Source organism: Mytilus galloprovincialis, chromosome 14 (assembly GCF_965363235.1).
Source record: "Mytilus galloprovincialis chromosome 14, xbMytGall1.hap1.1, whole genome shotgun sequence".
NCBI lineage: Eukaryota > Metazoa > Mollusca > Bivalvia > Mytilida > Mytilidae > Mytilus > Mytilus galloprovincialis.
Window position 1 is genome coordinate 62,586,507 of NC_134851.1, and position 17,394 is coordinate 62,603,900.

The window sequence follows — 17,394 nt, forward strand, 5'->3', positions numbered from 1 at the left end:
AAAAAATTTCAAAACATTTGAACCAACCATTTTATCAGAAAAATTACAGTTGTTATATAGGAGTTTGACAAACTACTTTTGATCGTTGAGAAGCTTATTATTCCCTTAAAAACACAACGTAATTAAAGCGTTTAGCTGATTTTACAGAGTTATCTCCCTGTAGTGTTAGGTACCATATTAAACAAATTATGTGATATCCTATGTCAGATGGTATTTTGTGGAAAATTTATAGATAAATGAAAAATATACATACTTTTTTTTTTACAGTGGTGACACATACCCATTTAGAATAAGAGCTGGTTCACGGAGAAGTGTATTAACTGATGCATCATCCAAAGATGAAACAGGGGGTATGTTGTAAGATGTTATTTGTGATAAAATTGAGAATGGAAATAGGAATGTGTCAAAAAGACAACAACCCAACCATAGAGAAGACAATAGCAAAAGGTCACCAACAGGTCTTCAATGCAGCGAGAAATTACCGCACCCGGAGGCGTCCTTCAGCTGGCCCCTAAACAAATATATACTAGTTCAGTGATAATGAATGCCTCAGTGATAATGAATGCCATACTAATTTCCAAATTGTACACAAGAAACTAAAATTAAAATAATACAAGACTAACAAAGGCCAGAGGCTCCTGACTTGGAACAGGAGCAAAAATGCGGCGGGGTTAAACATGTTGATGAAATCTCAACCCTCCCCTATACCTCTAGCCAATGTAGAAAAGTAAACGAATAACAATACGCACACTATGAAAGGTTGATTGGAGTAAATTATTTTAAACAAAACATCTTAAAATTGCAGAAGAGGTAGCCTGCTATTTTGAAAGTTATTGCCAATGAAAGGTTAATTGGAGTAAATTATTCTAAACAAAACATTTTAAAATTGCAGAAGAGGTAGCCTGCTATTTTGAAAGTTATTGCCAATGAAAGGTTGATTGGAGTAAATTATTCTAAACAAAACATTTTAAAATTGCAGAAGAGGTAGCCTGCTATTTTGAAAGTTATTGCCAACGAAAGCTTGATTGGAGTAAATTATTCTCTACAAAACATTTTAAAATTGCAGAAGAGGTAGCCTGCTATTTTGCAAGTTATTGCTAATGTCATTAACTGATTTCCAACCTTATTCAATCAAAAGTGCAATTACATTTCATATTGCATGAGACATAAGAATTTTATAATGTTTTTTTTTTTTTAGATGGCAAAGTATGGTTTGATACGTTTCCACGGAATTACAATGTAAATACACATAACACTCATGACATTGAAGGCCACAGAACATTCCCACGTGCCAGTAATATAGTACAGAGACGGCCTGAGTTGGGGAGCACACTTTTATCCCGTGGGAGTTCCGGTGCTCTCAGCAATAGTAGTAGCAGCAGTGGATTCCCTCCCGATCCGGACATGGACTCTCCGGAGGGCCGACTCAGTCTAAAGAGAAATAGTGATATAGATAGCCCTGTGTTCAATCCTGTATCAGATTTAGCCTTCTCTAAATGTAAGTAAAGAAAATTTGTAAAAAGTAAAACATTTTTGTATTTTAAAAATATATTTGCCATAATTTTCATGATTTTTTATGCACCATTTATAGGCATTATATTTTGTGGTCTGTGCGTCCGTTTGTCAAGTTTTTGGTCATGGTAGTTTTTGATGAAGTTAAAGTCCAATCAACTTGAAACTTCGTATACATGTTCCTTATGATATGATATTTCTAATTTGAATGCCAAATTAGAGTTTTTACACCATTTTCATGGTCCACTGAACATAGAAAATGATATTGTGGATTGGGCATCTGTGTACTAGGGACACATTCTTGTTTACAATGACCTGGTTGTTTTCTTCAAAAATTAAGCATCATACTAGACGGTTCATCCAGACAATTTTGTGATGAATCTTATTACAATTAAAGGTCCTACAAAAAGGAGATTGATCACCTATCATGACTAAAGGTACTAATTACAAAGATATAAAAAAACACATTAAACTGGCTTTATAGGACTAGAACAGGGTAGATACCTATTTTTTCAAATGGTCCCAACCCAGGCCCCAGGCTAAAAGGGGAAAGGGAAGGGCTCCTACCATATGTTTCCTAAATATTTAAAAGCATTGATCATCAAAATATAGGGTGATTCCTTTTATACAGTTATATGCAAGGGGGCATCATCTGTGTCCAATGGACACATTTTCCATTTTTTTTAAGTACACCATACAGTTTTTTTTCAATGAAGATGTAGCGGGATAGAAATTTAGAAAACCTTTTTTTCTAATCAGGTTCTAAGGGCTATCTTGAACTTGCAGTAAGGTGAGAGTTGTGGTGTTTAAGACCTCAATGTGACTTTGAGGTGAAGAAAGGCAATAACAGCTGTTCCTTGCTTTTTGTTATTATGTGTGTGTATGTGTAGTGATTTTTTCTTCTTATATTGATCAACGTTTTTGTCAGATAAAATAATTTATAGATTGAAAGATAAATTAACAAATGAGAAATTTGTTAGCCTGAAACTGAAAAAAACTTTGATGAAAACAAATTTTATATAAATTTTGATGCCAACTGTTTAAGGTCTTACACCGGACAAGCGTATGTATAATTATTTATCCCATTATAAATGTACTCTAATTTAATTGTAATTATGTTGTGTGCTGTGTAGTTAATGGTATAACTATCAATAATGTGTATTGGACACACATATTTATGTACACACATGTATGTGGGATGAACACATGACATTTAAAATTTAATCCTAACTTGGAACATTTTGTATTCAGTTTTTATCATGCATGCAAATGATGTTATTTTGTTCACTGAACTCACTCTTTAGACGTTCTTTGGTTCTTTGTGACGTATTTATCAGTAATCATTTTACATTAAGGGCTTGACTTTTTTTATATAATTAAAGATTCTTAATTTTCAAGACGATTTCTAATCTTAATCATGTGTTCAATGTATACAGATGTTTAGGCTGTGACATATTTTCTTTAAATATTCCAAATTTTTAAAAATTAAAATTTTAGAAAATTAACTTGCATGAATATACTTGTACTCCAAGTTAATCTAAATTTAAAAAGCTGCTTACAATAAGTGTGTTCAACATTTGTTTATGCATTGCAACTAGAACATCCAAAAACTAAATTCAGAAATTATTTTGATTTTTGAACAATGAACACATTTGCGAGATTAACGATTATGGTTTTAGGTAAATATGCATACAGATAGATGTTTCAGATATCAGAATGGGAGTTATTAATGCGCTACTCAACTCACATTATTTTCATTAATCAAAATCTCTTAATTACTCTGAATTAACAGTTCAATATTTTTTTCTAATTAACTCCAGTATTCTGTACTTCAACACTACCAATATTGTGGTCAGGAAGTGTCCAATTTATCTGCAACACTTGAGTTTATCTTGAACAAACTTTGGAAGCAAACTTTAAAACCACTCTTATACTAAACAAGGAAGAGCTCTACACCTGCTAAACATCAATTGTGTGTCAATGTTGATTTAGTATACTTGTTTGTGTTTTACTTAGAGCAGCTTTTAAAATAAATACATTTTGCTTATGAAGAAATTCTATGAAATGATGTTAAAAACATCATACATCAATAGCTTTATTTTCAAAAATATAATAGAAATAAAATATTTAGACCCAAAACAGAAAAAAAACTCTTTGTTAATGAAAGTGGTTGAAAAGAAGACTTAATAAAAGCTCTAATAATGATAATCAAATTTTGGGAGTTTTTTCTTCAGTATGTATACAGTGATATTATAATAGTAAAATTTGAAATAAATAAAACAAAAATCATTTATTATTTATTTCAGCTCCCCGTGCTCCAGTAAACTGGCAGATGGGTAAACTGTTAGGCAGTGGAGCTTTTGGAGAAGTATACCTTTGTTATGACAGGGATACAGGTCGAGAACTGGCAGTTAAACAAGTCACTCTTACAAGCATGAATGCTGAAGCTTCTAAAGTAAGTATAGATAAGTAAGAAGATGTGGTATGAATGCCAATGAGACAACTCTCCATCCAAGTCACTATTTGTAAAATACAATTTTTATAGATTAATGTATGGTCTTCAACAAGGAGCTTTGGCTCACACTAAAGGGCAAGCTATAAAGGGCCTCTAAAATGACTAGTATTCAACCATTCAAATGGCCTGGAAAACCAACGGTCTAATCTATATTAAACAAGAAGCACGAAACACTTATGAACCACATCAACAAACAGCAATTACTGAACATCAGGTCCCTTGGAAGCACCATGGAAAAATTCATCAAATACAATTGTAAGGGACCTAAGTACAATGCACATTAAGAAAATTTCCCTTCTAGTTTTGATTGAAAGAATTAGCAACATGAATCCAATGAAAAAAAATAGGGATATATCTCAGGTTTGCTGCAAGAGCTGGCAGATCCTACACCACAATTTGTTCCTGTTTTGCTGCTCATGGAAACCAATCTGCACCATTAGCCACTAGTCCGATTTTAAGCAGATCAGTGCCTAACAGAGTAGTAGTCACTTCTCCTATTTTAATTGGACTTGTATATTTTTGCAAAATTTTGTTTTGACACAAAAGAAAAATAATTGAAATTTAGTCTTTGTACTAGTAGTGGAAAAAGATTTCAGTGCAGCCTATGAAAGTTCATATTGAATTAAAATATAAAAAAGAAGATGTGGTATGATTGCCAATGAGACAACTATCCACAAAAGACCAAAATGAAACAGACATAAACAACTATAGGTCACCATACAGTCTTCAACAATGAGCAAAGCTATTAAAAGTCCCATTCAAAAACAAGAGGACCAATCAAATCATAATTGCATCCATAGAATCATGAAACTTTAAATACTGTTGATTCATATATTTTTTCATGGGTATCCAGTTCCGTGGATTGAGTAATATTTACATTTTCATGGATATTTCATTTCATGGTTTTGCCATCTCTGCATACAAAGTTTATAGAAAAATTATATTTTGTTGAACATTTGAAGAGGGGCGTAAAGGGGGGTATCTGCACGGAAGAACGCAAAATAAAATTGCCATTTCACGATGAACGAACAATTAAAAATGTCTTGCACGTTGATCTTTTTACCGATTTCACGAAACACGATGAATAACGAACCTTTTTCACGGCTGCATGTGAAATAAAAATGGCAAAACACGTTGCATGAAAATAACCCTTTACCACCCTCTTTGAATTTGTGGTTGACCTCTTCCCACGTAAATTAGTAACCAACTAATGATAATATTGAATCTACAGTATGACAGTGTGTTTGTATTTTTAGGAAGTGCGAGCGTTGGAGAATGAAATACAATTATTACGGAATTTCCAACACGAGAGAATTGTATCTTATTTTGGTTGTCAACAGGGTAAAACTAGCTTATCTATATTCATGGAATACTTATCTGGGGTGAGTATATATAATCGTTGATATTAACATTAGATGACACTAAACTTACTCGATATTTCAGTCGTTATATTCAGCTGATCTATGATTACTTCATTAACACCTGAATGCATAGACAATGATAAATCTTCAATCAACTATTCAGAATTAGCTCAGGATTTATATAAGGAATATTAGGGTTCCTACTAAATTGACAATATGAAAATAAGATAATGCCAATGAATTTATCTTACTTCAACAATGGGCAAAATGTATACTGTAAAGTAACTTTTAAAGGCCAGACATTTTATCTTCTGCATATATAGATATAGGAAGATGTGCTGTGAGTGCCAATGAGACAATGCATGTTTAAAGATGTTGAAAAAGACTTATATACATTTCTTTAAAAATAGTATTATAGGCAAAAGCCACATGTGGAGTAAAAGAGTGAACATTGTTTAGCTTTTATTTTATTTACATTTTTGTTTTCGTAATGTGGATATTAAGTGGATTTTTATCTTTTCAGGGTTCATTGAAAGATTTACTTAACAAATATGGGGCATTAACCGAAGGGGTTTGTCGCAAATATACTCGCCAAGTGTTAGAAGGGCTGGCCTTTCTTCACAAAAATGTTATTGTTCATCGAGATATTAAAGGTAATTAAGAAAAGATATACAGACGTCATTGGTATGCATTCCTGATGCTGGATTTGTTTAGTGCATATGTTAAGGAACGTTTAATAAACTTTCGAATTAGTATATTATGGTATGATAAAAAGAATAGAAGTTGAAGATGGACAAATCTGCCATTTAAAAAGAAAAAAAAGAGGCAAACAAAAAATCAACTCTCAAAAGAATACCTCTAGTGCTTCATATATTTTAGTACCTGTCTTAATATTTGAATAAATGTGTAGACAAAACATTTTCAATGATAAAAAAAAAGGAAGAAAAATAACTGTCACAAAACTCGGCAAAAAAGAAAAAACAACAAAAGATATAAACAAATTTGAAAGTTATAAATAGAAATGCTTTGTTATGCTATATTAATTTCATGACAGTTATTAGAATGATATTCTGTTTTTCTTTTTAGCTGCTAATATTTTACGTGACAGTGAAGGCAATGTTAAATTAGGAGATTTTGGTTCTTCTAAACGTTTACAGACAATTTGTAGCATAGCAGGACTTAAAACTGTTGTAGGTACTCCATACTGGATGGCTCCAGAAGTTATCAATGGAGAGGGATACGGCAGAAAAGCTGACATTTGGTAAATTATTTTTCTTGAACATAAAGTTTAATGGAAGCACAAAATTCATGAATCACAGCATACTATTTTCTCATTTTTATGGGAACATGCCTAAAAATCTAAATGTCAAATTATCCAATAAACTTGAGTATTTGAAAGAAGCCATATTTTATAGAAAAGAACAAGACAGTCAAATGAATGTAAGCAGTGTTTTTCACTAACTAACACAAAGAAAAAGATTTTTTACATGTAACAAAATGAATTAAAGATATTGGACATTCATCAATGATTCTTTCAACAACCCAACAATGAAAAATAACCAAGAGCTTAGGGAAAAAACACAATATTCAAATTGAAATTAAAAGTGCCAGATATTTTTAAAAAGAGAATGGAAATGGGGAATGTGCCAAAGAGACAACAACCCGACCATAGAGCAGACAACAGCAGAAGGTCACCAACAGGTCTTCAATGCAACGAGAAATTCTCACACCCGGAGGCGTCCTTCAGCTGGCCCCTAGCTATATCATAGGTTATACAACTAGTTGTATCAAACACAACCTCTCATAGTCAAAAGTCTCAAGGCTAACTTTCTATGGTACGACCACTCCAAAGAATTAAACAACATAAAAAAAGACTATATGATAGTATTGACAATAAGTGGCTACAGTTTTAATGAAAATCAAAAAGGCAATAAACAATTTGCATGAATTATGAATTTGTGATACACCATTAAGGAGTTATGGAACTTTATTCTCTGAAAAAGTGACAATTTGCATGAATTATGAATTTGTGATACACCATTAAGGAGTTATGGAACTTTATTCTCTGAAAAAGTGACAGGTGTATCATGCGCTCATGGCACAGCAATTTTCTGGTGGGCATTATATTTAATACCAATTATCATTATTATGTGCATACATCTACAGCTCTTACAATAATGCTAGCAAGTCAAAGATTTGTTTGGCTTGTTTGCTTTGTTTGTATCAATGTTTGCTCAACCATTGTAATTAAAATTTATATAGTAAACAAACTGTTACTCCCATTGAGTTTAGGTGTCAATCTTTATTACAATGCCTGAGCATTTAAACTCTTGGTTTGCATGTTTTATTATTTTAACTGTAACACCAATTTTCACTATTATCTCTATATTTTTCCAGGAGTTTAGGTTGTACTATAGTAGAAATGTTAACTCAAAGACCTCCTTATGCAGATTATGAATCGATGGCAGCCATTTATAAAATCGCCACAGAAGATCATCCTCAATATAAACTCCCTAGTAACACGTCAAAAGAATGTGTACTATTACTGTCCTTGACTTTTAAGAAAAACGTTAAAGATCGGCCAACTGCAGAAGACTTATTACGGCATAGATTTGTGGTCAGTGGGCCGACGTGATCTATATGTTTATCAAATTAATGACAAATATCGAACAAAACCATCAAAAGTCTTTCAGATTGATTTGAACAAGGGAGATAACCACAATGTAAATTGTTTGTGTTGTCAAGGGAGATAATCGCAATGAAAATTGTTTGTGTCGTCCACATTGAGGTTGCTTTGTACAAAACGATAGGCCAGTGTACTTAGACAATTTAGAAATTTCCATTGTAGACCTATGTATAAATAAAACTACATAGAATCTATAAAACATTTTGGAAGTTGAGAAAAGATATTATACAAGTCTGTGAAAGTTTGGAAAAGAAAGATATGAAATGTTTACAAATCTGTCAAAGTTTTCAAAAGAAAGATACAAAATGATTACTTGAAGTATTTCAACATTCAAAACTCATCTGAAAAAAAACAACCTTTTGTAATATGGATATGTTCGTAACTATTAGTTTCTAAGTGAACAAGTTGTGTTGTGTTGAGTTGAAGAATGTATGATGATCAACTTAGTAATCTAGAAATAAAGGATTTGAAAACATATTTTAAAGAACAGATTATTTAAAAGAAGAGTATAATAGAACACCATGACTGAAATCAAAAACTATAGCTACAAGATCAAAGTTGAAATGGAAAGTTAATAAGTTATAATTACTGTAAATTCAGAAATTATTGCGAGGTTTAAATTATTGCTGAAAATGGGACAAAGTTGTAAAAGCAAAATTTTAAACTCTCATATATATTTTATATGAGTTCAACAGGATCTTTCTCAAAATCGTAAAAAAATAAAATTGCATTTAAGTCTAAAATGACAAAATTGCAATAACAAATGCACTCAATAATTTCTGAATTTACAGTAACTAAAGCGCTGTTTTTCAAAAGTGTATTTAAGAATAATAATTTTACCACACTTTGAAATAATGGTTATATTTTGTTATTTTATTGAACAGAAAAAAGTATACTACTTATAAAAAAAGGTACTAGTTTTAAGGCACCAGATGATAATGGTGATAGAACATGCCATAAATAAAGATATGAATGGAGAATAGGTTATACGAAGGAACTTGATTTTTCAGTAAGAATAGGTTATATAGAGAAAACTTGATTTTTCAGTAAGAGTAGGTAGGCAAATTTTTTTCTTTCAGTAAGAGAAAAAAATTGAAGGATAGAATTTGTTAAAATTAAAGGAGATAATTGCTTTTCTTAAATACATCCAAAAATATCAAATAACAATGGAAAGGGGGAGGGGGCTTGTTTTCTTGCAATTCCTCAAAACACAGATAGTCTAATTGAATTTAGTATAATCATCTGACTTTGATTTTACCAGGATATTTTATTAAAATTTTAAATGAAATTAACCACATTAAGTAAGCAACAATCAATGAAGCCTCGGTATATAGCATGCAACCAATGTGTTATTTTGAATAAAGGTGATTGCTATGCCAGCTTTTAATTAATTACCTCAAAACCTTAATGATCTTCACTTAAACATATCAAGATCATAGAAAACATAAATTGCTTTGTTAATTCACTGTAATATTGCAAATTCAAATCTTCAAAGATTATTTTTTGAGATTTTCAAAAACATTTCCATTTAAAAAAAGTCAGAAAATTGCTCTCAATTCACTGCAATATTGCAAATTCAGATCATGAAAGATTATTTTTTGAGATTTTCAATAGCATTTTCTTTAATAAAAAACATTTTAAAAGCATTTTTCCTCTCAAATTTGTAATCCAGATACAAGGTATGAACATGAGGCTGAAAGGTGCATTTTTCTGTTTTCATAGTTCTAAAATTAACATGGAAATAAGCATTTCTTTCATAAAAACATTCACATAACAGGCCAAACTAACATTTTGAAAAGCCTATTCAGATGGCTGGAGAGGCTAAACCTCAAAGACACGCATTTTAACATGTAATTATGCATATATGAAAATCAAGGCTAGATTTATGACAATTGTTAGCCAGAATATTGATGAATAACAGCTCTTTTGCAAAGAAAGATGATTTTACTTCAGGTGGTACCCAACACCTTGACTTATATTAATTTGGCTCGTTTATTTTTCATAAAATTTTGACAAAATGTTTTAATTGATCCTTTGACAAAAATATATATTTTTTTTTAATTTGAACCAACATGACCAACCACTTTATAAGAAAGATTTCATTTGTAATATAACAGTTTGACAAACACTGATTTTGATCATCGAGAAGCTGAATATTTCCTTAACAATATACAATGTGATTAAAACGTTTAGCTGATTTTTACTCCCTGTAGTGTTAGGTACCACCTTAAGGTAACAAGACATTTGTACATTTGTTTTAGTTGAATTTATTATACATTTTTAGAATGATATTTTCAATAATAGTTTTTTTGCCCATTACCAATTTGATTATGTTATAACACACCTTTAGCACAAGTTGTTCCCCTTTGTTAATCATAGACTGCTTCTTTACTGGAAAAAATGGTCTACTGCAATTGGCTGTTTCAGAATCTAGAGCATCATGGGTAGTTTCATTGTTCGTACCCCAAAATGAAAATAACTTCACGTCATTGGTTAAATTTCCATTGTTTATGACATTTTTAACCAATCAGGACGTTTTGGTGTACACTTTTGAAAATATTACCAAGGATGCAAAAATTTCTGAAATGGCTAATTGGAAAGCATGATACATTGAATGGGATAAAACTGTTGATATTGAAAGTGGTTAGCTTGATGAAGATTACATGTTATTATATGATAAAATTGAGAATGGAAATGGGGAATGTGTCAATGAGACAACAACCCGAGCAGAAAAAACCCCGCAGAAAACAGTCCCATGTCCAACAATGAACCCTAAACACAAATGTGTATTTTTTCAGTGGGAAAGGAAGAAATGTGTACTATTTCAGTGGGAAAGGAAGAAATGTGTACTATTTCAGTGGGAAAGGAAGAAATGTGTACTATTTCAGTTGGAAAGGAAGAAATGTGTACTATTTCAGTTGGAAAGGAAGTCACACTAAACATACTTAACTCAGAAACATGTAAATGAAATAAATTTAAAAATCATACAAGATTAACAAAGGCATCAATAAATTTGCCTTTTCTGTAAGCTTTAAAATAGAAGCATTTTCCCTGCTAAGGAAAACATCTTGTAGAAATCTAAGTATAAGCAAATAGACTATTATGTAAGGTTATTTACCATGGTTTGTTTCTCACGTTTCTAAGACGGGCTTAAAATGGAGAAATGTTATTCTAAATATATGTTTTCAGTAGAAATATATATATCATTATTCAAATAAAATAATGTGAATATTTTTTTAATAAAATGCACAAGATGCCAAAATTCTTTTCCAACATGTGCAATGTCAGTTTTTTTTCCCAAATCGGTGTTTTAGAAATGTATTTTTATTTCTGCAGTTTTAATGTGTCTGTTATATTTAATCATGTTAATGAAGGAAACATTTCTTTTTTGGTTTGTCGTCATTGGCAATATATTAAATCATATCTGTTTAGTTTTACTATCAATTCAGAAATTAATGCAAGGTTTTTATTATTACGAAAAATGCGACAGAGTTGTATACGCAATAATTTAAAATTGCATTTTGAAACATTTTATATATGCATTAAACATGTTAAACAGGATTTTTCTCAAATTCGTAAAAATTAAAATACCTTTTAAGTCTAAAATGACAAAATCTCAATAATTAATGTAATTTCTGAATATACAGTATGTATATTTCAGAATAATAAAGATAGGAAGAGAAACCTGAGAAACGAAACTTTTGTAATGACCTCATTGGCGGATCCAAGGGGGGGGGGTTACAGGGGGTTGGAACCCCCCTTTTTTTTGCCGATCAATGCATTTGAATGGGGACATATAGTTGGAACCCCCTTTTGTCCTGGGTTGGGAACCCCTTTTTTAAAATGGCTGGATCCTCCCCTAGACATTAAAAGAGTTTGTTATTATATGAACAAAAACAAATATTTTTTGTAGAAGACTTGAGTTTGTTACTGTACTTATTCTGTGATTTGTTAAATGATAATTTTGTTTGTTTTTTGTTGACATTTTGTACAAATATTGTCTATTTGTTTGTTAATACTGTATCATATGTTTGTATAGTGCTTACGTTCATGACAAAGTATGAGTTATTTATCCCGGTTTGTAAGAGGCAATTTCTCAATTTATATACAACATGAACTACAGTGAATATAGGCTTTTTGAAAAATTTAGGATTTTCTTATCCAAGGCATAGATTACCGTAGCCGTATTTGGCACAACGTTTTGGAATTTTAGATCATCAATGCTCTTTAACTTTGTACTTGTCTGGCTTCATAGATATTTTGATGTGAGTGTCACTGAAGAGTCTTATGTAGACGAAACGAGTGTACTTAAATTATAATTCGGGTAGCTTTGATAACTTTTTTGAACTGTTTAATGTTTTACAATGGGTTTTATATCAAAGCCAAACCCACATAAGTGGCTCTATCATATTGTATGGAATTTCTTTTAAAGGTACCAACAAAAACAATATTTTTTTAAGAAATAAATGCTGCGCCATAAGTGCTGGCCACTTCCCCAAATATTTTCCTAAAAAAATGTATAACTTAGCTGTATTTCAGATTTGATACAAAGTTTTCATTATATTTTAGATAATTATAGATTATCGCTGATCATCTCAACGAGATTGATTTTTTCACTTGAGCCGGTATGGAGAAAGTGAGAATGGCAATCCAGTTGACATGACCAATGATAATCTGTTTATTGCTATTTTACCTATGACGACGTTGTCAATTTCATTAGCAATGCCACATGCTTCCTTAGTTTCTAGCGATAATTTTCTATCTCAAGCGAGTAGCATGATATGAAAAATTATCACAAAAAAAGATCAAAGGAAAAATGTATGATTTCGATAAAAAATTAAGTGTTGATCAAATACAGTCTGTGGTTACCATGGTTACATTTAACAATAAAAATTAATCTAAACCAAATTCGCTTTAAACGTTTAACAGGAATTATTTGAAATATTGTCAATTACATGTAAATGTTATCTGAATAAAAAAATTTACTGCCTTCAATAGATAGACAATACATATAAACACCACTGTACATATTGTACAACCACATTTAATTTCCATGAACATGATGAATATCAATATGTTTCCTGCTAAAATAATCTAAATTATAAAAAATAACAAAATTTGCTAAAAACTAGAGATTCTTCACTATTTATTAAAAGCATATCAATTTGATTGCATAATTTACCATTTAAAAAAGCTATGAAAATTTAATAACCCTTGGGAAATTTTCAGTCACTGCAGACAAATTGATTTTCAGGACTTTCACAAGTAGAAAATATACATAAGAATATGAGACATTGTAAATATGTCAAATTTCAGTATTCATTTCTGTGAATACACATACAAAGTAAAGAAATTTCAAAAGTGATATCTCCCTGCAATATCTTTTGATACCTGAAACATGTTTTCAAAACCTAAATAGCAAAATAAATATTAAAAATTACAAGAGACCAAAGAAAAATATCAAATGTATTTCTTCATTTTCAGTTTGGACCTGCCTATAACTCCTATTATATTTAAATTTTTAAAGATAAGTGTTTTAAATATAACACCTCCTACCCCTCCTCCAAAAACAAATTGACAACAAATTAAACAAACCAATTTCAAATCAAGATTAGAACTAATGTTGTATGACCTGATGAATATTCATGATTGTCTTGTGTTCGTTTTCTGGCCTAATGAATATTCATGATTGTCTTGTCTGGCCTGATGAATATTCATGTACTGTATTGTGTTCAACAATTATAAAATGTTCTGCTACCACTGCTGTCTGTCATATGTATGTTTCTATATTTTTATAGAAAGCTTTTTTTTTTAATGAATTTGTAAATAAAATCATATTTCATGGTTTAGAGCTAATTTCCTAATGCATGTAGAGTAAGACTTTGATAAACTTGCTTCCTTTGTTTGTATGTTATTAGTTTTATGGTGACCTAACAAGATATATATGGGGTCAGTAAATTTCATGTGGGGTGAGAATGAAGTTTGAATCCCTATATGGAATTTACTGACCCCTTATATATCACTAGCACACCGTGCAAAGAATATATCTTACCTACTATCTTCACATGTGGTATTTTGACTAGTGACCTATCAAATTGGTCAAGTCTTTTATATACTTAGTATTGAGATCCTTCTTCCATTTGTCTATACAAAGAAAAAATGCGAAAAATAGCAACTATTTAGCTTTAAATTTATTTTATGATGTATCATCAATTTCTTCGTCTGTTGAATCCTTTCCAATTTCTTTTTTTTTTGTTTTAAAAGGGAAGTAACTCCGCTATGCCAACAACTTGTTAGCCTTATGTTTTATGGACTTATTTCAACCTTTCATCATCAATTTCTTTGTCTATTGATTCCTTTTAGATTTTTCCTCAACACTGTGTTGTTTTTATAAAGGGTTGTGGCATCTTTTTTGTTTTGAAATGAAGAAATTCTCTTCTAATACCATGTGGTAACGAACCATGTATGAAAACTAACCCTATACTTAATTATTTTTGGACACACTTAATATCAAATATACATAGTCATCACATGACGTCCTTTAACCAATCATATCTCTATAAATCTATAGGAGGTAAGAAACTGTAAGATACATTCAATCAAATTTAAATATAATAGATACAGGTTTAACTATTCCTGTCTATATTGTTTGCAGATGTCAATCTTAATTGTTAATGTCTGTGTCATATTGGTCTCTTGTGGACAGTTGTCTCATTGGCAATCATACCACATCTTCTTTTTTATATTAATTTCAATGATCGAGCTAACGTTCATACAAACAAAGCAAGCAATCCAACCAAAGTGTTACTCTTCAAGCTTTAGGAAATCAGCTCGAAGAATAGAATATATTTATCATATATATACACTCATATCTATATTTACATCAGTTTAATTTTTTTTTATTAAAATAAATGTATATTGTGATTGTTAAAAGATGATATTGTACATAAATGTTAACTTTTTTGAAAAGAAAGTTACTACAGTAAATAATTTTTCTTATATCAGAAATTGACTGATACTGTGAACATTTTTTGGTACTACTTCTATTTGTAAAATGATTTCATTACATTAAAGTGCTGGTACTACAATAGTGCAATGGTGAGGTCAGCTGGTCAAAGTCTGTTACTTTCTATCAATTCAGAATTGGTAAATAAAAAGCTTTTGTTACTACAATTTTGATTGGACTGTATCATAATTTATCTCTTTCCATCAATGGTAAACATGGGATTTCTATGTAACTGCAATTTTGATTGGACTAGATCATAATTGTTTTCTTTCCATCAATGGTAAAAATGGGATTCCAATGAAACTGCAATTTTGATTGGACTTTACTATAATTTTTCTCTTCCAATTAATGGTTAAAATGTGATTTCTAAGTAACTGCAATTTTCGGACTTTATCATATTTTTTTCAAGTGGTGAAACTAAGATTTTAATGTACCTGTCAAAATAAAAAAAATTGAAACCTGAAATATCATGTTTGCTATGGTTCATTCATACCAGGAAAAAATCAATTAGTATGTTCTACTTTGAATTCAAAAAAGTTATATTTTAGTAAGATTAATATTCTTGATGCCCTTCCTAGGGGCATTTTGTTTTTCTGTCTTGTCGTCCATTTGTTGACTCTCTGTTCTTCCATCTGTCCTGCTTTATGTTAAGGTTTTAATCGCTTCAGGTTAAAGTTGTTGGTCAATGTACCTGTTGATGAAGTTAAAATCCAATCAACTTGAAACTTAGTACGCATGTTCCATATGATATGATCTTTCTAATTTTAATGCCAAATTAGAGTTTTGACCCACATTTCAAGGTCCTTTGAACATAGAAAACGTTAGTGCAGACATATTCTTGATTTTTTTCCTTTAGTTAATTTTAATCATGTGATTTTGTATGAAAAAAGTCACATGGGATTATCATTTGTTTTGTATCATGTTTGTGGACATGTGACAATTCAGGTTATTTGTTTACTCCAAAGCCACATGGATTGAATTGTGTGTCTGTCTGTGGAACCTAAATGTTTTCAGATTTTATAAATTCTTCTTTTATTATCAGAAGGTCTTCCTTTAATGTGTTGAAACCAAATGATATTTTGCAACAAAATGTATAAACAATTTTAACAATTTATTATTGCATAAAAACAAAACCTTGTTTCGAGTCATAAGATCATTTATTTTTTGCCTTTTGTATGTTTTCTTTTCACAGAAGCTGTATCATGTGATCCACAATTTTATATGCTACATTTGTCATATGACCACACTTATTATATATATATAGATATGTCATGTGACTATCACACCTTAATCATGTGACAAATCACTGTACTATTATTTAATAAATAAATATCCTTGACCTAAAGTTGAGGATGAAAGGTCACAACTGAAGAATCTTTCTTTTCACCTGGTGAGTAGTCTGTTGTTTTGTGTTGAGAAAACTAGAAAATTTTCCACTGTCATAACAGCTTGTAAGCAATAAAAACAACAGTAATATATGGCTGTTCGAAATTCATAAATTGATTGGGAAAAAAGCAAATCAGGGATACAAACTAAAACTGAGGAAAACGCATCAAATATAAGAGTAGAACTTTGACAAAACAGAACACAACATTAAAATGTAACACACACACGAAGGAACTATAATATAGCAATGGCTATTTTCCTGACTTGGTACAACAATTATCAATCATGTAGGCAGATAATATATTTATGACGAAAAATGTTGCAATTGTTATAACAATAATCTTGTCAACACAATTGTCGCAGTATCTGATTCTCCTTGCATAGTCTTTAATTTTTGTAGCTGAAAGCTTGACCTATGGATAATGATCCTGCGGCAGTGGCGTCATTAGCTTACTCGTTATAAGCTTTATATTTTAGAAGGTGGAAGACCTGGATGGTTTATACTTTGTATATATATGCCTCATGTTACGAATTTTCTGTCTGTCACATGTGCTGTCCTATACCTCATTTTCATGGCTCTACTTGAAAAGAGTTTAGTTTTTTTAGGTAAAGATTGCATGAAATGCAATCAAAAACTCATTAGACTGAATTGATATCTAAATCTTCCAAGACTTGTTACTACCTTTTTGATACACAAAATATAGTGCATTGATCATAACATTCTATACATCATATCCCTGAACATTTCCAGAAATTTATTGATGTAATATATGCCCAGATATTCAAGACACAAGGAAATTACATAACTTTTGCAAGGTGCAGGAATCTAATGTCTGCTCTACAATTATAAATTATGTCATTATTAAAGTCATCTCAATTTGAAAGTTGGAAGTATCTTCCTTTGTCTAGATTTGCTGTTAAATCAGCT

At 30.8% G+C, this 17,394-nt stretch overlaps 1 protein-coding gene across 6 annotated transcripts in view; it reads left to right on the top strand.

Moving 5' to 3' along the window:
• LOC143058951 (mitogen-activated protein kinase kinase kinase 2-like) overlaps positions 1-12,659 on the top strand; it is a 54,303-nt gene extending 41,644 nt beyond the window's left edge. For 5 of the 6 annotated variants that reach the window (XM_076232425.1, XM_076232424.1, XM_076232430.1 and 2 more), the window contains exons 9-16: positions 268-350; positions 1,199-1,498; positions 2,558-2,575; positions 3,819-3,967; positions 5,284-5,409; positions 5,912-6,041; positions 6,475-6,649; positions 7,786-12,659. In XM_076232425.1, coding sequence (XP_076088540.1) covers positions 268-350; positions 1,199-1,498; positions 2,558-2,575; positions 3,819-3,967; positions 5,284-5,409; positions 5,912-6,041; positions 6,475-6,649; positions 7,786-8,023 — 1,219 coding nt within the window. In that variant the 3' untranslated portion in view covers positions 8,024-12,659. The remainder of the gene's footprint in view (positions 1-267; positions 351-1,198; positions 1,499-2,557; positions 2,576-3,818; positions 3,968-5,283; positions 5,410-5,911; positions 6,042-6,474; positions 6,650-7,785) is intronic. The other variant, XM_076232429.1, reaches the window with a different exon arrangement.
• Positions 12,660-17,394: the final 4,735 nt, after the last annotated feature.